The sequence below is a fragment of the Dermacentor silvarum genome, chromosome 10 (genome assembly GCF_013339745.2).
Source record: "Dermacentor silvarum isolate Dsil-2018 chromosome 10, BIME_Dsil_1.4, whole genome shotgun sequence".
Classification (NCBI taxonomy): domain Eukaryota; kingdom Metazoa; phylum Arthropoda; class Arachnida; order Ixodida; family Ixodidae; genus Dermacentor; species Dermacentor silvarum.
Window position 1 is genome coordinate 6,344,973 of NC_051163.1, and position 22,757 is coordinate 6,367,729.

Genomic DNA, 22,757 nt, shown 5'->3' on the forward strand with positions numbered 1-22,757 from the left:
ATTTCCCTTATATGCATGTGAATGCAGCATGAAGCTACAAGAGAGGGAGGAGCTAGTACATAGAGCTATGTATTACTCAGAAATGTCAAGATTTTATTCTTATCTTACTTTTTTCGAGGTTGTCACTTTCCTCCTAGCAGTCCGTTGGCGGAAAAATTCACATTTAGTTTTTTATTATGAACTGTGGGCAGTACCCACTCATTAATTTTTCTATAAGACTTGATGCCAGGTGAATTGGTTATGTGATGAACGCATGTATTGAGGCAAATTTAAGACAATACTCATTAGAAGAGGACAGAATGAGCACTCTTATGAGGTGACATACGTTGTTGGGAAAAGAAACATTCATGAAATGGCGCTCTTGGCAAGAGTGACTGTCCTGCCATCTGTTTTTGTGTGCGTCTATGGTTGCATTTGTGCTAATCTGTGTCCGTTATTCGTGAACAGCTGCCTGGAATTGATGTAGCGCACCCTCTGCTCTTCTTTCTAGGGAGGTCATGTGTTGACACCCTTACCGGGAGCCACACCAACCAAGCCGGGTTCTGCGGTAAGCTCGCTATGAAAACATAAAAGGCCGGCATCTACGTTGTATATTTTTAGCAATGAAACACTAAATACATTTATGGTAGCACTTGCAGACTTCCGCTATTCACCTTTGTGTGTATTTTGTAATCAATAGAGAAAGCTTTCGGTTCTTTTATGCAAATTTTTTTAAAAATTTATTTAAGGCAGCCGAGCCAACATCAGTGAAAAGTGCATCGCACCGTATCTGCAGCAGTGAGCCCTGCAATGTTGTGCCCTAGCATGCTGAGCATAATAATTTATAGTACCACTAGATTACTTTGGCATCAGTTGCTCATGCTTGAATAATCGCATCTTTAAAGAGATAAGTCATGTGGGTTGGGCACCAATAATTTCTAGCTTGCTATTTTTGTGAGCTTTAGAATTGATGCCATGATCTGCTGCTCTCCACGTGCAGACATTTCCGTTCTTTGGAGTGGAGCCTGCTATTGTTGATGAGCAGGGCAAGGAGCTGGAAGGAGAGGCCGAAGGCTATCTGGTGAGTTCATTTGTTTTTATGCTGTGCAGCATGGTCTAACTCGATCGATTATTGGTTTTTGCCCCAATTTCTTACCACTTTTTTGCACATATACACTGAGACCCAGCAGGAACCAAATGCTACGAGTTGGAAGTGGGATAGCGAACCAGTCCTGCTCATCAGTTGTTTACACTGTCCTATGCATGAAAGAATAATATTGGCTTGGTACAACAGAATGTTTTGGTGTACTGTTTATCATATGGGTACTGATTCTAGTGATAGAGGGGTATTGGTAACGGTAGTGCCGCCTTTGTACCATCACAGCTGTTACTGCTACACCATTAATGCCAGCTGCCGATAGAGGGATTAAAGCAAGCAGCCCAGCAGTTCGTGCCTCTGCCGAATCCTGTAACGCATAGCCCTGTTTGTGAGAAGTCCAGGAGAGTTTTAATGAGCACATCCAGACGCTGTCGTCGTGCAGCTTCTGCTTTATATGCAGCAGCACGAGTATGATTAACACATCTTTAATGGTATGGTTTCACCATTGGCCCATTACTTGTACCACCGCTGCGAAGCTCTAATTAACCTGGCACTGATTAGCTAACAGGCATGCCTCTGGCAAATTGGCATGGATGGCAACATTTGGCAGTATACTGTTGAACATAATTACAATAAGGGTTCGACAAAAGCTTTCTGGTCAGGTAGGGGGATGATATGAAGTTGCAGTCACTGACTAAGTCTAAGTGATAAAACAGACGTTTCGTAGCCTGTACGAGTCGTTATTATAGTGCACCCCGGTCAAAAAAAATCAATTGACTCCAATTGGGAAATTTCCAATTGGTACCAACTAGAAAATTTCCAATCGTAAATTAGTACATAACTGGACCAATTGAACCAACTGGAATGTGACCAATTTGTTTTTGTTGGAGTGACTAATTGTACCCAATGGGTGCCAATTGGTTTGAAACCAATTGGTTGGAATGACCAATTGCACCAATGGGCAATACCAATACACATATATATACCCCACAAAGCAAACCTAAATAGGATTCCAGCTGTCAGAAACAGGTTTGCTATAGCCTTAGTACTGCATGCATAGCTATAAGTCATTCCAGTTTCCTTGAATGTGTTCATAAACTGAAAGTATGATTTCCCAGTTGGTTACGTTCTAGCTAGTTTATTCCCACTGGTACTCCAATTAGACTCAGTAGGGAATGTAACGTGGCCCTAGCTGGTTCAAACTGGCAAGTCCAATTGGACTCAATTGGTTGCATCCCTGACTCAATCGTATCCAATTGGAGGTAAGGATTTCCTAAAGGGCCCAGTTGATTCTAAGTGGCAAGTCCAATCGGACTCAATTGGTTTCACTTTGACTCAATCGTAACCACTTGGAACTAGGGATTTTCCAATTGGTTCCAATTGTGTCCGGTTCATTTCAATTGACAACTCCAATTGGTTTCTCCTGTGACCCAATCGTAACCGGTTGGAAGTAGGGATTTCCCAATTGGTTCCTATTGGTCCCAGTTGATTCCTGTTGGAAAAGATAATTGGAGTCAATTGTTTTTTTTTTTTTTTACTGGGACTCAAGCGCACTTCAATACACTACAGTGGAATGCCTTGATACCGTTTAGCAGAGCGTAATAACGCACGTTATTAGAAGAAAGCAAAAGCCATGCCGCAGAATAAAAGTTTGGATTGGTTTATGTATGTGTTCAATTCCAGGCTAGTTGCTGATTGACTCACACTGGTGTTAAGCTAGATTATGACATAATTTTGTATACCAGAGTTTGGCTGTAACAAACTATTTGATGAAATTCAGTGTTTGTTATAACAAGTTTTAGTAATGCCATACCAAGTCATTCTAGTGTTACATTCACACAGGTGGGGAAACTGTACTCATATCTATAGTACTTTCCCACCATGTTTTCTCGCTGTTTGAACACTTTCCAACTTTAGTTCTAGTTCAGAGCTCAGTGCCAGAAAAGTAAGTTCTTTGCAGACGTGCATAGTGATGCTCACTTTTTGTTGCGCAGGTGTTCAAGAGGCCCTGGCCCTCCATGATGCGAACGGTCTACAATAACCATGTTCGATTTGAGACCACATATTTCAAGAAGTTTCCTGGTTACTACTGCACTGGTGATGGTGAGATGGTGCCCCTTTATGGACTCATGCTTGTCTTGTGATGAGGTAGCTCATAAATGCTTGCTCATGCTCTGTACGTATATCTCAAATCAGGAAGGTTGTTACAACATTATCTGTCATCTGAAAAATGATGATGATGATAAAAATAGAATCACCGTAGATATCTATCATGACTCCTTTTGGCAACAAGAAAATTTTCTAAAAATGAATGTTGTAATGTGGTAATAAAGTGTCCCGGTGACAAGTGTTCCTTTAGGTACATGGTGAAGACACTTTGCTAGGCAATTTAGATTCAACATGTGCCCAAATGCCTTTCACTAGCCAGCAGGTAGCACTGAAAAGGTCCCCATTTTTTTGTGAAATTTATTACAGTGAAGAACACACATGTACATTTAATATAGTCAAAGGCATCGAATCATACAAGTCACTGTTATGTTTGCAGTTTGAGTGTTCTCTGACTTTTCTTTGAATGTTGCTTATGCTGCTGGTGCATCCAATGTCTGATCACACTGGAACCACTCTCTCTGGTTCACATTCATTTCCATTGCGCTTATAAGTTTTTAGCGCACATTATTGTTTCGCTGTTGCGGCATGTGCACTATGAGCCCTGCAGCACACCAGTTACTTGATAAGGGTTTTTACACATTTTACTATCACCAGTAAAATATTTGTGCAGGTCATTATGATGCTGCCTTTGGTCAAGACCACAGTTGCATGTGCAGAGAGATGGAATGTTTCTACATTGGTGTGCAATTGCAGGGGCACGCCGAGACAAGGACGGCTACTTCTGGGTCACTGGACGCATGGACGACATGCTGAACGTTTCGGGCCACCTGCTCTCCACGGCCGAAGTGGAGTCGGCGCTCATCGAACATCCGGCAGTGGCAGAATCTGCAGTGGTTGCACACCCGCACACTGTAAAGGGCGAGTGCCTCTACTGCTTCATCGTACTTAAGGATGTGAGTTACACTGCAGCTTGTAATGCATTGCACACTCTGCTTGAAAGCTAGTGAGCTTGCCTGTGTAGGAGACTGTCTAGGGAAAGGTCACTCTGTGAAATTACCACAACCTGGCCCTCTTCTAGTGCAATGCACTTCTTATGTCAGTGCCAAGTGGAACTCCACAGCTACTGCCAGTTGTGCAAAATGTAACAATTTGCTCTGCTGGCTCAGTGGCTGTGGCATTCTGTTGGAGAGCAGGAAGTAGTAGGTTCGATTCCTGGCTGCCACACATCAGCAGGGCCAGAATGCGCGAACAGTCTTGTGCTGAACATTGGGTGCACATTACTCTGCGTTAGTAAAACTTCATTCAGGGCACTCTGCTACTGAGTCTCTTGTACTCCTTGCATTGCTTTGGAATGTTAGAATCTATCGATCGATCGATCAGTCAACCAAGGAAACATTTTATCTTGTGCCTCACACCTCTCACCAACTGTGCACATCTATGACAGCATGACATGGTTGTTACTTCAACACCAAAATTCAAAGGCCCTGCCCAATCTAGCTTTCATTTAGCCTTTAGGTTTGGGAATTCCCCCACATATATTGCACAAAAGCTGCTGCATGCACTTTCAAACAGTCATCATTGTTTATTTTTTAATACACAGATTGAGGCATCAATGGAAGAAAGAAAAAAAAATAATAATAACTTCTGTTTTAATTTCTGCAGGTTCATTTGAGATGTCATTTTAAGAAATATATGCGTCTGACCATCATCATCGTCATTATTTATTGTACCCTTAAAGGTCCCGTCAGGTACATTACATAAGGGGGCAACAATTGTCAACATCATGTTGAAAATTTGTGTGTGCAATGCAGCAGTTTGAAGTAGGGGACCGAACTGGAACTGAACCAAAAACCGAAGAAAACATTATTTTTGCTCGAACTGCAACTTAACTGAAACATGACTTTCACTCCGGAGCTACACCGAAAAGAAGAAATAACGGTTTTCAGTTCAGGTTGGCCACCTTTTCTGGAGCTTTTCATTTGTGCAATGCCTGCACTTGTGGCTCAACTATGCTATACGTTATTTGTAAATTCACACCATCTTCCCGTGAATTTAAAAGTACCAGCACCGTAAGTAAGGTTGTGTTAATGCGACAATATTTGCATTGCGTCCGACCCGCGGACTCGCCAGACTGCGATGAGTGCAGAGTACCTTAGACAGTGGAGCACATATACTTGTGACTTGTCCCCAGTATGATTGGGAACAGCAGGCATTGATATCATTGTTAGCGCCAATTAACCACAGGCCTTTCAGTGAAAAAGTGTTGCTGAGCCATTGAACGGACATATCAATGAAGCAGCTAGCCATCGAGGCTGTCTTGGAATATTTAGTTAACACAGGCCTATATACAAGGCTGTGAACGGGCCCTACGAACATGAGTGTGCATATAATCGCATCCTACTGCCTGTCGTCATCTTTCTCAATCAGTCCTCATATTTTTCTCCTCTTCCCTTTCGCCCTGAGCAGAGTAGCAGGATGGAGTAGGACTCTCTGCATTTTCTCAATATATTCTCCTCTCTCTCTGAATAAAGCTTTGCTTCACATAAGTTCCAGCATGAGTGTTGGATCTGCAGAATTCTTTTGCAACTATGTGTGGCCTGAAGAACAACAGGCATAATATTTCAGTCCAGTTTAGCAGCAGCGTCAAGTTCTTGTACAAAATAAATTTGTGCTGTTTTCCTGTAATTATTCTGCGGTTACGCAAATGAACTTGAACTGTTACTTTTTCGCTCTGGAGTTGAAGAACTGAACCGTTTAGGTAACTGGAACGAAAAAAGTTTCGTTTCGATACATTTGTGATAGAGTTATTAGATAACTGCATGTTCGTTCTAATGATGCTCAATTGTGCACGCTTGCCACCTCAACCTGCATGCTGGGTGGCTTGACATAGGTGCAATGTGGCAAATGTTGCCACCGACAGTTGAAGCCCCATTCTAATTTAATCACAAAAATTCTCAAGTTGTTTGGTGCGCACGGAAAAGGCCAAGAAACATACTTCAAGGTACTGGTTGCTCATAACAGTAAGTGTGTTGTGTGGCTTATGATGTATTCTCATAGGTAAAGGGGCAAAGGTTATCAACGAAATGATAGTGTTGGGCTTCAGGTGATCTTGATGCAATGCCCAGTTCTGCCTCGGCTAAAGGCTTTTTTTTATTATTTCTGCAGACAGGAAGCTTTTGTTTATTGTCGGTGATAAACAGCACAATTTTTGCATTTTATTCATGGGTACAATTGTGTCTCTACAGAAAGGACATTATAAACAAAATATTTAATAATGTTCCAATGTTTTTTGCAACATGACTTGGGCATTACAGCAGTGAAACTGATGCATTGATGCACAGAAAATCACTAGCAGCAATGGATTAGTTGTGACTGGCTCATTTTTTCATAATGACTCTATATATGAGCAAAATCGCCACAATAGATCACTTATACCTGCTGCCTGTTTACGAGTGCTTTAGCATGACTTCGTTATGTTTCAGGGCTGCGAATACAATGATCAGCTGCTGAATGATCTCAAGGAGAAAGGTGAGTGTCCTAGTCATCCAACCTGGTCATGTGTCAGAACTTAGATCCATGATCCATTAAGTCAATACTACGCATCAAGCAGGAGCATGGTTTTCATCAGAAAAAAAAAGGGGGGAAAGAATTGTGAGTCATGACGGTACAATGTGCAACTGTATATTGACTTACATGATGCAAGTAATGACTTGCAAACATAAGCAATGGCAGCTTCTTGCAGCAGTTGATTTTGCCAGGCATGAGTGCTGATACAGCAGCCCTTCAGTTGCCATGACAACATTCAGGCATAGATGACCACACTGTGCGGCACTATGGCAGGTCACATACGGTCTGCAGCTCACTATGAAGTCAGACACCATGGAAGTTGTCCTCAAGAGGCACCATTGATGACTTAATTGAGATGAAGGACCACATAGCAGTAAAAAAAAAAGCAAATCTCACATCTGCACTATTCGCTTCATTCAGTACGGATTTACAAAAGAGAGAAGCCACTGCACTTGTCATCATCACAACATAGTCTCATGTTTATGGAAAGAGGTGCTTTGTTATTTTCATCAGTTTTAGTGAATTCACTGCTCTTTTGGAGTGGCCTTTTTAAAGTTAGCATGATCGTTTTTTGAACTGCTGCTCTTCTCACCTGTTTTAACATCACAAACCATGTTAAAATTCTGTGCTTCTAGATGCGTGTATCACAAACAGATAAGGCTTTAGTGCATGCAAGAATGCTTGCTCTTACAAGCTTGCCAGGGTCTTTATTCTTGGCTGGGCACTTTCAGAGATACTGTCCTATTTTCATGACGGCCATTCCATTTGCTGACTCAGCCAATGAGCATCTACTGAAAGCAATATCCCTGAAATGGATGAATCGATGATGCCATTACTGGCTTTTTTTTTTTTTTTAATAAAACCTATAACAGAGGCACTATAAATAAGGAGCCATTCAAGAAGAGGTAACTGTTCAAATTCAGCGAGCAGTTACATATTTCACAACTTTTACAAGGACATTTCTTGCTAAGCTTCAAGGCTTTGAGAAATTATGCCTTCTTATTTTTCCATTAATGTAAGCCATAAAAATTAACTGCCTGCCTTTTTTTTATGATACCAAACTACAAAAGTATTGTGCTTTAGAAAGAGATTATTGTCCCAAAGTTATAGTTTGAGGACTTAGAATGCACTGAAGCTGAAGTTACTGTGTTATACATCATTGTGTAAGATTTAAAACTAAACTTCTCTTCAAAGCAGATGTCTGAAGTAACAGGTTAGAATGAACATTTTGCAATAAATTAAATACCTTATTCACATAGAAAGATAACAGGGTGTCTAGTTGCTCAATATGTTGCACATTGTATTGGTAATGTTGTTAGCGGAAGTAAAGCTAAGCTCAGTATTTATGAAGACAGAAGGCAGCATATATCAGGGCAAATTCATTGTCCATTGTCAAGCATTATGTAGCATTATGTAAAATCAACCATCCTTTTTCTTACCTGTACTGTAGTTAGATTTGTAGAACACCGTTTAAAACATAAGATGCATAAAACTTCAGCAACAAGCAGCAATTATGTGTGTGCATTACCTATTCCAGTTCGGACCAAGATTGGTCCCTTCGCCACGCCTGAGTACATCCACCACGCACAGGCACTGCCCAAGACTCGGTCAGGGAAGATCATGCGTCGCGTGCTGCGTCAAGTTGCCCGGAATAACCGCAATTTTGGAGATCTCAGCACCTTGGCAGATGAAAGCGTCGTCGAAGCCCTCTTCAAGACAAGGCCACCCGTGGCCTAGACCCTGGCTTACGTTGTAGCAAGAGCATGCAGTGATCCAGAATGCAAGCTAATGGTCACACCGGAAGCCCATTCCCCTTTGTGCCACGGCTGACGATGCCACTGGTCAACGACACTTTCACTTGATCCTAACTAGAAAGCAACACTGCAAGGCTTTGGTTTAGCAGCTGATACCTGTTAAAATGGAGAACAGCTCACACTGCTAATGCAAATACATTATGCACTGCGAGTTGCTGTGCATGGAGTACTGCTTGAAGGTGTACAGGTGACCACACGGCACCTGCCATCGTGGAAAAGCTACTCATGGAAAAGTCGGGTTGCTGTTGATGCTAGTAGTTCTCCTAAGTGGCACAGCAGATGCTGGCTACCATTGTGTACGGTGTCCAAATTGTCTTAGACTAACATACTGCAAACACCGCTTCAATGCACAGTGAAAACATGTGCAGTGCAGGGTCACATCTTTCAACATATGGCTCAACTTTTCCTAGTGATGCCAGTCATAGCCAAGGAGTCTTGTTATACAGGCAAAGTAATTGGGCTGACTCACCACACTGCGCTCCAGAGATTAGCTTGCATTCTGGGCCACTTGAAAGCTGGTGCATGGAATGTGGTGCAGAATCCGATGAAGGGGACATTTTTCCAGACATGTGCTCAGTGCATGTATCTATAGCTGAGAATCTACTTAAGCTTACAGCTGCTGTTGTTTAGTGATATAACTTTACTTGTTACATTGGCAGGAGGTCATGCACCTTTATCACTGTTTTATTCTCAGGCACATTGTTTTTTGGTGTTGTTCTTTTTTTTTTTTTTTTTTTTTTATTCTTAGGACTGGCATGACCTCAAGCAGGTGATCTCTCGCCCACATCAGGGTTGTGGTTTAGTGAAGAACTTTGAAGTTTTAAGACTGTTGTTGCTTCTCCAGAGTTTACTGTTGCCCGGTGCAATATTTGTGAAAGACAAAACAAACTCTTTCAAGTTGTATGTGATCGTACACACTAGTCGTTGAAACAGTGGCATGTGAAGATCCTTTGTGACCAGATTCCTAGTCCCGTGTCTTACCTGGAAAAGCTGCGTTCATGTTGTCACCATGCTCCCAAGCATTGCTTGGCCAAATGGCCTGCAACACTTTCATTTTCTCTCATTCTGAAACTCGTACGTGACAGCGCAGAATGGTAGTCTGTCAACAATTTCAACTGGCATCGGTCACTGACTGGATTGTGGACCAGAAAAAACAAGCATTTGTTAAGTTGTTTTTCAGCAGTCACACAGCCCCATCATTTTTTTTCTTCCTCACCATGTGTCAACCCCATTACACACACAAGGCCAAAAACTGCATTGTGATGGCACTTTGCACAGTGGTGGTGCTCTACAACGACAATCAAATGCTTTTGCCATTCCAGGAACACAGACATGCAACTACAACTGCGCAGAATTAGTTAGAGAGAAGGTGCTCGTGGAAACTCTACCTCCAGCAGCCCCAAGCACAGAGGCATGGAAATATCGCTGAAGCTTGTCTTCAGAAATGATCTTCAGGGTTTCATGGGTGCATTGGTCGAGAGAGCCATTATCGAGAAACTGCGCAGTATCGTCGCCTCCTCTCCTTGTGGCCTATCTGTGTTCCATGGAGCCTTTTGCATGCCTTAGCTGCGTCAGACAATCAGTCTAGGCTGTTAAACTTTTCTTGTTCGCAGTGTTCAAGCTTGTTGCATAGTTGTGTAGGTAGTATCCAGCCACCCACCAGCACAGGTTGGTCTGGTATGTACTGGAGTCGCCACGTTTTTGTGAGGGGTCATGCTGTAACCATAGCACAGCCCCGTACAGCATGCTGCAATTGCAGATCCCTCCCATGCAGCACTCTGTCAAATTAACTCAAATGTTCTGCATGCGGCATTCTTGCAACGCTTTTAACGCTATGTCAGCCAGACACATTCCAGTCATTTGAGTGTAGTCCACATTACGGAGACAGTTTTCAGCAAAAATCTTGCAGCGATTCTCTTAAACTGTGCTTTTTACTATAGCTGATGCATATACGTTGCCTCATGCATCTTTTCATGAGGAGCTTGAAATGGGTGCTGCCATATGCAAGACTGGACTGTGGCAGGCAAATGCTGGCTGCTCTAGAATAGGCCAGAATAAGCTCAAGGCTCCCACATGTCCCTGCTACAGTCCAGAAAGTCTCTGGTGCTGTGAGCCAGCAAATGTTTACAGATGACTGGCTTTAAAAAGGTAAACGTATTGTGGTATCTTTGGCTTGTCGTTTTCGAGCACTCTAGACCGATCTTGCGGGCGGCAATTTTATTCGACTGGCCGAAAGAGAGAGAGCACCTTGCGTTCAGCTGGTTCTTTTCGATCACTCTCCTCCCGTGTAGAGCGGTCTCAGGCACTCTGAGCCCTGTCGTCGGAGCAGTCATTGAGGTTTTGCAATCGTATTCCGTCACGTGATTAAAACACAGTGCTGTGGCATTGTTGCTGCTGACGATGCTCTAGCGAACACAGGCCACTCAGTGCATGCTGGCGTCTCAACAAACAGTGCTCGTCCCATCGGCACATACACCGTTTTTTCTGGCAGTGTCGGCACCTTTGGCTAGGCTTCCACACAAAATCGGATTTTTCCTGTAGTCGTGTGGTTGCGCTTCTGCCATTTCCTCCTCTGACAGTGAGTCACACATTTATGCACTTGTCCTCCGACTCCGAGTTCGAGGAGCACCAGATCTGCCTGACTCTGAGCCAGAGGATGGATTCAACCAGCCGAAGACACCATTAGGAGCCATCCTGGAACTGATAATCGAAGCACTCCATGCACACTTAAGTTTCAGGTTGTGCGTGAGGCTGTAAGGGAACCCACTTCTTTCTTCACTCCCGCAGCTTAGGCAAGTTTTGCTGGCAATACTGTGCAAAGGTGCATCTTTACACATACATGCAAAATACACTATTATGGCCATCTGTAGATCAAGATCTCTGGTCTTAAACTTCATGGTCAGCACATCAATGTGCACACTGCACACGGCCAGTTGTATTTGGTGCATTGATGCATTACGATGCATTGTTTACAGCTTTCACTGCTTGCTGAGTGGACGCAATTTGCTGTGGAGTGATTAGCGGTGCAGTGAATGTTGTTACCTTGCAGCTTGCTCGTTTGTTGTGCGTACAATGCATGGCCCTGTAGGCAAAAGTGCAATAAATGTTCCATCAACCTATGTGCCTCGTTCATTCACACTGAAGCACACCATGCTCAAATTAATGTAACTGATAAAGGTCCTAACTGGTTTTTAAAATGATTTTTCAAAATTTGTTTTAGATATTTCTGTTGTCAAGCGGGAAGTGCTTCACCAAAGTACAGGTGTTAATGTTTATGAAGGCATGTGGTCACAGAATGGTATGCTTTGCAATGCAGCTAAACTTTCATGGATTTGTTGTACTACTGCCTATGTTCTTCTAAGAAAATGATACTTTAGATGTACTGAACAGCTCAATGCCTGTTTTTGTTTCTCTGTGAGAGTAGTAGCCGCGTTTACAGGAGTGTGACAATGGTGCATTGCATCGCGTTTCCAGCACGCTGCATACATGTAAAAGGCAGTATATGCGCTAGGAAGCTAATTACCGCAGTGCTGACATTGCTCTGCATTGCGAACACTAGGTGCAACATTGAGAGGGTGTTTACCCAACTGTTACATTCAAAGAAGGATGGCTGAATTGTCTAGTTGGTGTTCCATTCATTTTGTTGCAAGAGCGTATATTGAGAAACAGTAAAACAAGACGACAATAGACAAATATGAAGGCTTGACAGGTCTGGGATCGACACAAAAATGCTTCTGATAATCTATGTCAACAAGGGCTTGTAAGATAAAGTATCGCACTTCCTCTAAAGCACGCTTGTGTGCACTACTTTTCGTACCTTTTTCCTTTCTTAAAAAAAAAAAAAATTCAGGGTACAAAGTAAAGAGGGATCGCCAAACCCCTCTGTATTTGTATTTCTTTAATGTGGTTTCATTTAAATGTAGTTTTAATGTCTCGCAACGGACACTTGTAGAGATGAGTTCGTCACATGATTTGTGAGCAGCTCTCTGTCATTACATGCTTTTGTGAGTGACCTCACTTGTCTAAATAGAATGGTTGTGTGCAAAATGAGACTATTGCTTGTGGATAGCGTTTGTAAACGTTTCCCAAACTTTGTGCCGCCAACAACAAAGCCCCCCAATTTCTCTAAAAAAAAAATTGTAACCCCCTGAATTTCGAAAGTATAAAGCCTGAGAGAACGAAGGGCCCTATTAAAGTTAATACTCATTAATTTCGTTCCACCTGCTGCGCTAGCTAAGCAGCTATGGTGTTGCACTGCCAAGCACAAGTTCCATCCTGGCCGCATTTCGAAGAGAATGGAACGTGGAGCCCCCCCAACTCAGCTGTCACTCATAACCCACTGTGCAGTTTTGGGAGTGTTAAACACCACAATTTAATTTTAATTGTTGATTTCGCTTATCACCTACAGCCCTATACAGAATTCAGCATTCAACTTTATTACATCAAGCAGTTAATCATTTCTGTGTTAAATTTGTTGCATGGGTATTACCGACAGATAAAGGTGGGAACAATTTATAGCCTGAACTATTAGAAAGCGCAGATGCGTCATTTAATCATTATCCCATTAATATAATGTACTCTTTTTTTAGGGGCCTTCATATGCATATTTGTATACAAATTTACTTTCTTCTAAACTGCCATCACAGCTTATTCATACGAAATTCAGTTATTTCTTGCACTATTTGCAGCTCTTTTTCAAATTTACACTTGTTGCATATAAAGTGGTTTGTTGCACTGCGTCACCATTTATTACATCAATAGCATTAATTTCTATGTAAATTATCAGGAGAACAGTTCATATTTGGTGAGGGCAAGTTGCATGACTGCTCTTGTTATAGCATTACCTATCCCTGCCGAGATAAAGCCTGGCACTCTTGCTGGCAGTGTTGTGGAAATGTGCTGTTTTTTCTAATACTAAATCTTCCTAGCTCTAAAATTACAGCTGCAAACCCAGATTCCTCTAGCTTCTGCCTTCTTTTGGCTGTTTTTCTCATTTGTATCAGCAAAGAAAGGCTTCAAGCTTTTGCAATGCGATATCATCCCTGAATGCAGAAGCAACTTGTTCACATATTTTTGTCCCCGATTCATGTCTTTTATTTGCAACGACACAGATATGACAAACTACTCAATAGAAGGTTTACACAATGAATTACCAAAATGCACACCACAGTCAAAGTGGTGGTCATCTGAGACTGCAGACAAAATTTGCCTGTGGACACAATACAAGCACTGCATGTATAACCACTTCAGACTCCAATAAATTCTGGACTTTCAAAATTTAGTTTCACTACATTTATTGCATCTTCAGAACTCTGAAAAGTGTGCAGCTGCGGAACGAATTAAGAATTTTCAATTGTCCAAGGAGTTCCATTAAGTTCACAAAACACGGGCTGCATGAGAGAAGTCTTTCTCTGCAGGAATAACACGTATTAAAATTATTTCCTGCCTAGCATGCACTTGTAAAGCACCTATCCAGTCACCTGATAAATACCCTATGTAAAGTGAAAAACAGTGAAAGAAGTGAATCTGCTACACAACGCCATACTGAGACTAAGAGTGAACACCGAGCTAAGAGTGAACACCGAACTCCTTTACAGTAAAACATGTTACACATTATTTAAACTTACAGCACACATCCAATTAAAAGTGTTTCAAGATCTGGCATGTTTTAAATATCATTATATTCATCAGAATTCCTTACACAGTATCTCAGTATACACCATCGTGTACACAGTGCCTGAAGGGGCTAATATGCACTGAAAATTTGAATGGGTGTACCCATGGATTGTACTCTGCGTGTTGTGTAAAATGACATTCGAAATGTTAGGTCTCGTAATGTTTGTTTACAAATGAGCTACCATCAAGGCACAGTCCTAAGTATGAAAAATTGCCCCACAAGAAATATTTAATGCCACTCTCTGGCATCCGCTTCTGCCAGCCTTAGTGGCAACAAACTGGTTCCAAGCAGCAATCAGTTACCACAGAATGTCGCATTGGTAGTAATGAAAAGGCCACTTCTGCTTGCACTGCCAAGCCAGTCTACTCAATGATTTCTGTGTTTTGTGCCCAAAATTATTATGATAGAGAGCTTAGCTGGATGGTGTGGCTCTAAAATGTGAACACAGCGCACAAAACATGTAGGAAAACTAGGAAACATCATTTTAGAATTGTCATTTTTCAAAATAAACCTTTAGTGGCGAGTCAGTGCCAGTGTTTGTCATCCTCGAATTCTTGTTGATATTTTGAATGCTGTTTGTTCACATTATGCCAAAAATAATGTCTGTACAGGGATGGTTACATATAGTAATGGCGCGTCTGTACAGCGGAGGATGAGAAGGAAGACGAGGACCTTGTTTTTGGACTGGCAGCTTCAACCCATAGTGCTTTAGCGTCGAGCCTTCTAAATATATGTAATCATATATGATCGTACAGCCTATTTAAGCATTTGTTATTCCCGCCATCAAGTTCACTGCAGGTACCCCCCATCCACTTCTAATTGTAATCTCTAGTTACCATGAGCACACTCTGTGGCTGCTTAATCTGGCCGCCATCGACTGTGTTTCACTTCCCCTGGCAATACTCTAGGCCACATATATAACGCTGTAGCTTTCCCAAAGCCAAGGGCTGCAAGCAGAAGTTCGTTCTGAACACTACTACGCTTTAAATGGCAGCGCAGGAGGATACAGACATTGCATTTCTGCAGATCTGCAGCGTGACATGCTATGACAACCTGATCGATAGGTTCACTGACGCACAACGCGAGTTCACGTCGCAAATGAGTATGGACCCAAGCATCAACGATTGTCTGTAGACGAGTCGCTGGAGCTGCTGCTGCTGCTGCTACTTCTTTTTTTCTTCTTCTTGTGGCGAGACTCCTTGTCGTCACGGGAGGAGTGCTTGCTCTTCTTGCGGTCGCTCTTTTTGCTCTTGCGGCAGTTGTCGCGGCCCTTGCGTTGCCCTTCGCGGTCCTCGCGGCTGCTTCTCCGACGGGGTGACCGCGACCGGTGGTGGTGCTTCTTTTTTTTCTTCTCTTTCACCTTCTCATGCGAAGACGAGGACCGGTGACGTGGTCGGCTCGCACCGGCGTCGGACGAAGACGGCGCGGTTGCCGCGGCGGCAGCCGCCCGCGCCAAGTTGAGCTGCGTCAACGGCGACACGAACTGCTCGTCGTCGCTGTCCTCCTCCGAGCTCGTGCTACTCACGTCCAGCACGATGTCTTTGTTTGGATTCACCTTGAGGAAGTTGCGGCATTGGTACGTGAAGTGGCCCGGGTAGCCGCACTTCTTGCACGCCGGCCGTACGGTGTCCGACGGCTGGTTGGTGAGCCGGGCCATCACTTCGCGAAGCGTGCTCTCCATGGTCGGGCGGGCTTAGCTGCACACGCGGCACCACAGCTTATGATTATGAAGGCTTGTTGCGCATCACAACGGTACAGTGGCTAACAACGGCTTCTCGATCAGCCGCTCACCGCAGAGATCAAGCAAGTTGCTGCCGCAGCGGCGATCGCACGGAATGCGTAGTTCGTGTAGGCAGCTTCGCGATAAGTCTACGACACGTTACTGAGCAGTCTGTAACAACTTCACAAACGTTAAAATGACTGAACGATAAGTTACAGAAAAAGCGTTTTACGCAGTGGTTTAACAACTGATCTCCATAAATTGAACGTTTACCGTAAATACAGTCACAAATACAGTCGCAAATTTGTCACTCGCAGCCACGGCGTCACTTGGCGCTAAGATCGCGCCTTCTCAAAAGTCCCTAAACGATTCTGTCCCCATAGGTACCTAGAGTACACTGTACCTAGAGGCTGGTCACATGAGGGATTTTTGTAGATTTTTGATAGACGCGAGCCATCGCACGCGGCTTCAGCCGCTTCAGGAAGCTGTCGTTTTCCTGTTGCGGGGCCCACTGCTAGCCTATTTTTCACGTTGCTCACCAGCTGTGACTTCTCGTAAGCGCCGAGAATTGTAAAATAATAGTGAGCAGTCCGGCCTGTTTCAGAAATGAAAACTGAGTGCCGGCCACGCATGCATAGCTCCGATATTTTGTGTTAATAATTTGTATGCAGCTTCAGTGAACTTGTTCAAGTATCAAAATATGGGTAAGATGGCATGCTTACTACGTCACGTACTTAGTTTTCTCGCGCTTTTTTGGACATATAGCTGAACCCACTATGGGTTTTAATTAAGTTTATGTTCAAAGTACAGAAATGCGGGCGCAGCTTAGCGAACAACACGTTTCTGTCGCATATATATATATATATATATATATATATATATATATATATATATATATATATTCTCGCGAAGCACTTAAGTGCTTCGCGAGAATATACGAAGTTTGGAAGTAAGCGTTCGCGACTAGCACGATAGAGCAGCGAGAGGTAACACAGCCGATCACCGAAACAAGAAAACGGTTTGTCGTCGTTCTCCCTCATATAGCCACAGCCCCACTGCTCCTTATTTTACAGTACAGTTATCTCCCCCGCAGGAAAGGAAGCCGTCCCGGCAACCAATGGTACGACAACACAGGCGGATCATAGTACGGCTTGAGACGCTGGACATGCACAATTTCGCGTCCTCGACGGCGATGATCCAAAAAAAGCTCGAGGGGTTCCACGATATAATTGACTGGATGACGTTTGGTTGATCACGCGGTATGGGCCCTGGTACTTCGACGCAAGTTTTGGTGACAGTCCAGGGCTAGGGGCTGGAGCCCAAAGCCACACTAGCGAGCCAGGGGCATAGGATGCAGGAGCATGGGAAGTTTCTCGAAGGTGCTTCTGGCGTTGCTGGTCTTCTGACGTAAATAGACGGGATAGCTTGCGACACTCTTCTGCATGTGCTGCAGCTTCGGATACGGAAGTGGTTTCCGTGGTGTCAGAGCGGTACAGAAGGATAGTATCCATTGTGGAAAAAGGTTCGCATCCCTACAGGAGAAAGGACGAAAATCCCATGGGTAGTCTGCGTGGCGGTATTGTAAGCGTAGGTCAGAAATGGTAGAACATGGTCCCATTTGCTTTGGGCAGATGCAACGTACATGGCCAGCATGTCACCAAGAGTGTGATTAAAGCGCTCGGTCATGCCATTAGTCTGTGGATGGTATGCAGTAGTGGTGCGATGAATGATGCGGCATTCTTTGAGGAGAGCCTCGATGACGTCGGAGAGGAAGACGCGGCCTCTGTCACTGAGTAATTCCCTGGGAGCTCCGTGGCGAAGGATGATGCGGCACAGGAGAAACCAGGCAACGTCACGTGCAGAAGCGCTGGGCAAAGGGGAAGTTTCCGCATAGCGCGTAAGATGGTCGATGGCCACGATTACCCAGCGGTTGCCGTCTGATGTGATTGGCAGAGGTCCATAAATGTTGATGCCGACTCAATCAAAAGCACGTGCTGGGCAAGCACGTGCAATATCTGGGTTGATACGCTGGCAAATGTCAACTACATCTTCAATGTAGCTGGTAAAGTTTTTGCCCTTTTGTTGGGCACGACAGCGAAGCTGTTGTTCAGCCCGAAGTTTGCGCACAGCAGGGCGACCGAAGACCTCTTGAAGTGTCGTTCAGAAAGCTGTCCAGGTGGAAAAGTCAGCCTCATGGTTCCGGAACCAAAAATGGGCGACCCCGGAAAGGTGGAATGGTACGTAACCAAGCTTGTCAGCTTCAGTCCATTTGTTGTGGGCACTCACTCGGTTGTATAATGACAGCCAGTCCTCTACGTCATGATCGTCAGTGCCATTGAATATGGGAGGATCCCGTTGGCGTGGCGCGCCAGGACAGACGACCGGAGGCGGTGCCTGGGGTGGATCGGAAGGACTAGTCTCCTCAGGCATGGGAGATGTGACAGGGATCGTCCGCTTCGGAGTTCCAGTTTAGCAAAAGGGCCAGCACCTCCACCGAATGTCGCGAAGCACTTTAGAAGTAAGCGTTCGCGACCAGCACGATAGAGCAGCGAGAGGTAACATACCCAATCGAGCACCGAAACAAGGTTTATCTCCCTCGTCGTCGTTCTCCCTCTTATAGCCACAGCCCCACTGCTTCTTATTTTACACTTCAATATATTGGGTTTGAATGCAGTTGTAACAAAGCTAATGTAATATTTGTATTTTTTGCCTTGTAATATTCACTTGTAATCACTTATGTTAAAAAAACGGACCCCTGCCACAACCTTTGAAAAAGTTCTGGGGTCCTGCATGTATAAAAATAATGTCATTAATCTATGAGCAACAATAAAAATTGATTGATTGATTGATTGATTGATATAGTGCACACTTTGAACGACCTACACTATATGCTTTTATGAATATTTTGTCGTTAAAACGGAAGACCGGGCAAACAGTCCTTCTATGCACAGCATACATAAAAAAACAGTGATGTGGACCGGCATTTATTTCGCAGGTGCCTTTTGGGGTAAGACACCTGAAACTGGTGCAGCAGAAAGCGAGGCAAGTGGAGCCGCTACTTGCGTATTCTGCAAAATCATAGCAGGGAAAGACCCGAAGGCAACTCTTCTTTACCAGGTGTCGATTATATTAATTCAATTCTTAATTATTCATTTCTCTTAATTCAATACTGTTATGCACTCACAAATGCTCAAGATTTCGTGGGACCAGAAGCTACAAAAAATCCTGTGTTTCATTTCATTGTAGGATGAAGATTATGGTGTGTTCCCAGACATTCACCCTGCATCGACACATCACTACTTGGTTGTTCCCAAGAAGCACGTGAAGAATGTTAAATCATTAACACACAACGATATTCCTCTAGGTGAGTCTCGCGCTGATCGATGTGTGTTTGTTGGAATATCGTTAAGGCCGAGAGGGCGTTACATAAGTGGTGGGTGCATGCTTTGTATCACAGCATTTACTGTCAGGAGGCTATTTTTATTTGTTAATGATAACCAATGTTAAATGCTTCTTGTTTAATGTACGTCGTTCAGCATAATCAACCTTCCAAATATTATAATCAGAGCAAAATTGCAAATTAGAAAATTGTAGGCCATCATGAAAAATTTTAAACTAGTCGCATGGAACTTTTCACATGCTTCTTTCAGGCTTGGAAAAGCTTTTATGCAGCACGTATTGAGCAACAAAAAGATGGATCGGGAATTTACCATGACAGCCTACAATTTTCTGATTGACAATTTTGCTCTAATCATAATATTTTAGAAGTTCATTACTAATTATGTAATTAGGCAAAATACAAAATGTAGTCTGACTTGCTTCAAGCAACGGCAAACAATGTTACCTTGATCCTGTCCAGCTACGTGGCACTCGCATATTTTTAAGTTTTAGTACAAGTTACGAGGGAGATCCTGTGTGTGTGTGTGTGTGTGTGTGTGTGTGTGTGTGTGTGTGTGTGTGTGTGTGTGTGTGTGTGTGTGTGTGTGTGTGTGTGTGTGTGTGTGTGTGTGTGTGTGTGTGTGTGTGACATTTGACATTGCTAATGAATTTTCAAAGGCAATCGGCACGTTGCAGCCATTATCTCTACATTTCAACATGGTATGTGCCTTGGTTCTTACTCACCTTATGTTCTTTACTCACCCAAAGAGAATGTCATACTGGAAACATTGTTGCAGTCTGTTGAAGCAATAGTTTCCCAAAGAAAGAAAACAAAAAGAGTTCTAACTGCCAGCCGATTGTTCTTTCACTTTATTCCAGTAAATCGCCTAGTTGAGATTGGGAAGCAGGTACTGGAAGAGCGCGGGGGAAGCGTGGATTCCTCAAGGTACGCAATGTGTTACATGTGGTGATGTGAGGTCATTGTAGTCAAGAAATAATTGAAGTGCTGATTGTAAGAAGACCGAATGTTGGCTCTGAATTTGCATCAAATACAGCCTCTGAACATGCCACAGAATCGTGCGCTCTTGCTTCTTCGGAGAGAACTATAGTGACTTTGTCATGTCCTTGTGGTAGTAATGAACTATTAACAACTCTGAGAATGCAACTGTGTTTTTAAGATTGATTAGTCTGTGTGATGGCCTTTGATGATGCAGTCGTCTGGATGCTTTTCCAGTTAACTTCCGAAGTGCTCATTTCATATTCTCTCTTTCCCTTCGCATTTGTGCTACCAACAAGTTGCCACCTACCGAGTGGCCCAATGATTTGTGTCAGTTATCACACGGTTGGATACTCACTCAGGGCTGTAGAAAATGTGGAAAAGTTGGTTGTGGGGTGGTTTACATTTTCGTGGACCTGAACATGTTAGTGGCCTTATGTGGTTAAACCAACTATAACCCAAACTACAACCCTTCTAACTTATGTGATCATGGGGTGGGGGCTCCCATGGGGGATCCGAAACAGCTTTTATTTGAATATATTTTACCTTGCTCGGCCCTGCGTGTTTCAGTAAATCGACTTATTCATCGAAAGCCAGGAAATGTATTGTCATATAGGATTTTTGTAAAAGAAGCCCTTACGGTCAATGCTGTCTCTCGCAGGATGGGCTTCCACTGGCCTCCTTTCACGAGCATCTCCCACCTGCACCTGCACGTTATTTCACCCGTGGCAGACATGTCCACGTTGGCCAGTGTCATCTTCATGCCTAGTATGCCATGGTTCAGTCTGGTCAGTGCACCTGTAGCATATTTTGTTCATTGTGTGTTGCAGTGCACGTGAAGTTTGTCGGTCAACAATGTGTAAACAATTGGGCTGTCTCAGGCTAGAACCACCACTTGCCTTCATGAGTGCTTTTTTCGAAACCTTGGCTCCCGTGTGAGGCCCATTGTTTGTCGAGTCTTGATCTTCCTGTGACGAAAGCTTACCCACTACAATATGACTTGATGTCTGCAGCATTCTGCTTCCGAGTGCATGATCGCAAGTGTGATTCCAGGTCACAGCACTGCTTGCATTCCTACCTTGTGCAAAAAAGCAACAACAGAACAATGGGATTCCTCCATTGTGGCACCTCTAATAACAGAGATGCAGTTTGGAACCTAAAAGCTATACCTGCCAACTCTGCCAAATTTTTCGTAACGCTTATGAATTTGGGCCTTTTTTACGAATTTTGCACCAGAACTTAACGAAAAAATTAATTTTCTTGGTGAAATGTTTGCTCTTCAGTCTTCGAACCTTCTGTTGGTGAAACGACGCAAGAGGTGTGACGGCCTTGAGCAAGTTTATTCAGACATGTTGTGGAGGCAACAACAGAGCCGCCGGAAAATTCATTGTGATCTAAAAGCAGCGTTGCTTGTCAGTCATTGCTGTTTAAAGTTTGCTGCTGCTTCTATGTCAGCAGGCAAAGCTTTAGAGAAATGCGTGCTATGCCCCCCTCTCGCCGCTTCTTTTTCCCTTCTTGATGCTGTGTCTCTGGGATTTTACGAATTTTAAGGTTATGATGCTGGCAGGTATGTCTAAAAGCCAATCGAGTATAGTATTGTGGGGGAAGGGCACTTATCTCGGAAACTGTAGGTTGAATCAGAAAGAACCAATTTCCCTCCGACTTGAGTATTGTGTCATTGGTATGGACACAATTTCGTGATATTTCCAGATTCTAACCGCAATAGTTATGGTTTAACTGCCAAAAACTGAACTCGTGCGCTGAACACACACACGCGCGAATGAGCAAAAAAAAAAAAAAAAAGAAGGTACAAATCGATTGTTGAGTGTGTTGTCGCACTGTTCTCTCTCGCCGCAGGTGGAGGACACCGTGGCCTACCTGGAGCGTTCGCGACCACCAGCGTCCTGATCACTTTGAGATTTACTTAATTCGAGTTATGCTTTGAGGCTGTTTCCTCCAGTGTTGTACGTGCGAGTAAGGCCACCCGATTACATTCCATGTTGTATTCTGGTGCGGCGGCGTCATCCACTGGATGCCGGGAGTGACTCTTGTGATTAAAGTTATTCCGAAGAAAAGTTTCAGGGTCCGTTGCCGTGACCTAGCTGCAACTGAAGTGCCAGCAACGGCAACCGCGCGTGCCTCAGTCTGTGCCCCGTCTTGCTACTGGACGCCGCTGTGGTTGTGCATCAGCGTTCAGCACGCATCTGACTTTCTGTGTGCACCCGCCGTGGTTGTTTAGTGGCTATGGTGTTGGGCTGCTAAGCACGAGGTCGCGGGATCGAATCCCGGTCACGGCGGCCGCATTTCGATGGGGGCGAAATGCGAAAGCACCCGTGTACTTAGATTTAGGTGCACGTTAAAGAACCCCAGGTGGTCCAAATTATTCCAGAGTCCCCACTACGGCGTGACTCATAATC

The 22,757-nt window shown here is 43.8% G+C and overlaps 3 protein-coding genes across 5 annotated transcripts in view; 2 read left to right on the forward strand and 1 right to left on the reverse strand.

Moving 5' to 3' along the window:
* The window catches only part of LOC119465999 (acetyl-coenzyme A synthetase), a 32,917-nt gene extending 21,230 nt beyond the window's left edge, over window positions 1-11,687 (forward strand). The window contains exons 10-15 of the mRNA XM_037726479.2: window positions 491-547; window positions 980-1,060; window positions 3,073-3,181; window positions 3,941-4,140; window positions 6,670-6,715; window positions 8,292-11,687. Of these exons, the coding sequence (XP_037582407.1) occupies window positions 491-547; window positions 980-1,060; window positions 3,073-3,181; window positions 3,941-4,140; window positions 6,670-6,715; window positions 8,292-8,491 (693 nt within the window). The 3' untranslated portion in view covers window positions 8,492-11,687. The remainder of the gene's footprint in view (window positions 1-490; window positions 548-979; window positions 1,061-3,072; window positions 3,182-3,940; window positions 4,141-6,669; window positions 6,716-8,291) is intronic.
* Window positions 11,688-13,845: 2,158 nt separating this feature from the next.
* On the reverse strand, window positions 13,846-16,110 carry LOC119466000 (protein SREK1IP1). Its single transcript, XM_037726482.2, has one exon. It carries the CDS (start codon window positions 15,924-15,926, stop codon window positions 15,363-15,365), a length of 564 nt encoding a protein of 187 aa, XP_037582410.1. The 5' UTR covers window positions 15,927-16,110; the 3' UTR covers window positions 13,846-15,362.
* A 269-nt stretch (window positions 16,111-16,379) lies between these two features.
* Window positions 16,380-22,290, forward strand: LOC119466001 (adenosine 5'-monophosphoramidase HINT3-like). Of its 3 annotated transcripts, none has more exons than XM_049657154.1 (6): window positions 16,380-16,519; window positions 18,961-19,082; window positions 19,212-19,329; window positions 20,223-20,289; window positions 21,002-21,128; window positions 22,198-22,290. In XM_049657154.1, the coding sequence occupies exons 1-6, from the start codon at window positions 16,384-16,386 to the stop codon at window positions 22,246-22,248; spliced, it is 621 nt and encodes a 206-aa protein (XP_049513111.1). In that variant the 5' UTR covers window positions 16,380-16,383; the 3' UTR covers window positions 22,249-22,290. The 3 variants fall into 3 exon arrangements, with proteins under 3 accessions (XP_049513111.1, XP_049513112.1, XP_037582411.1); XM_037726483.2 differs by having other exon boundaries at window positions 16,399-16,669; XM_049657155.1 differs by lacking the exon at window positions 20,223-20,289 and having other exon boundaries at window positions 16,382-16,519.
* Window positions 22,291-22,757: the final 467 nt, after the last annotated feature.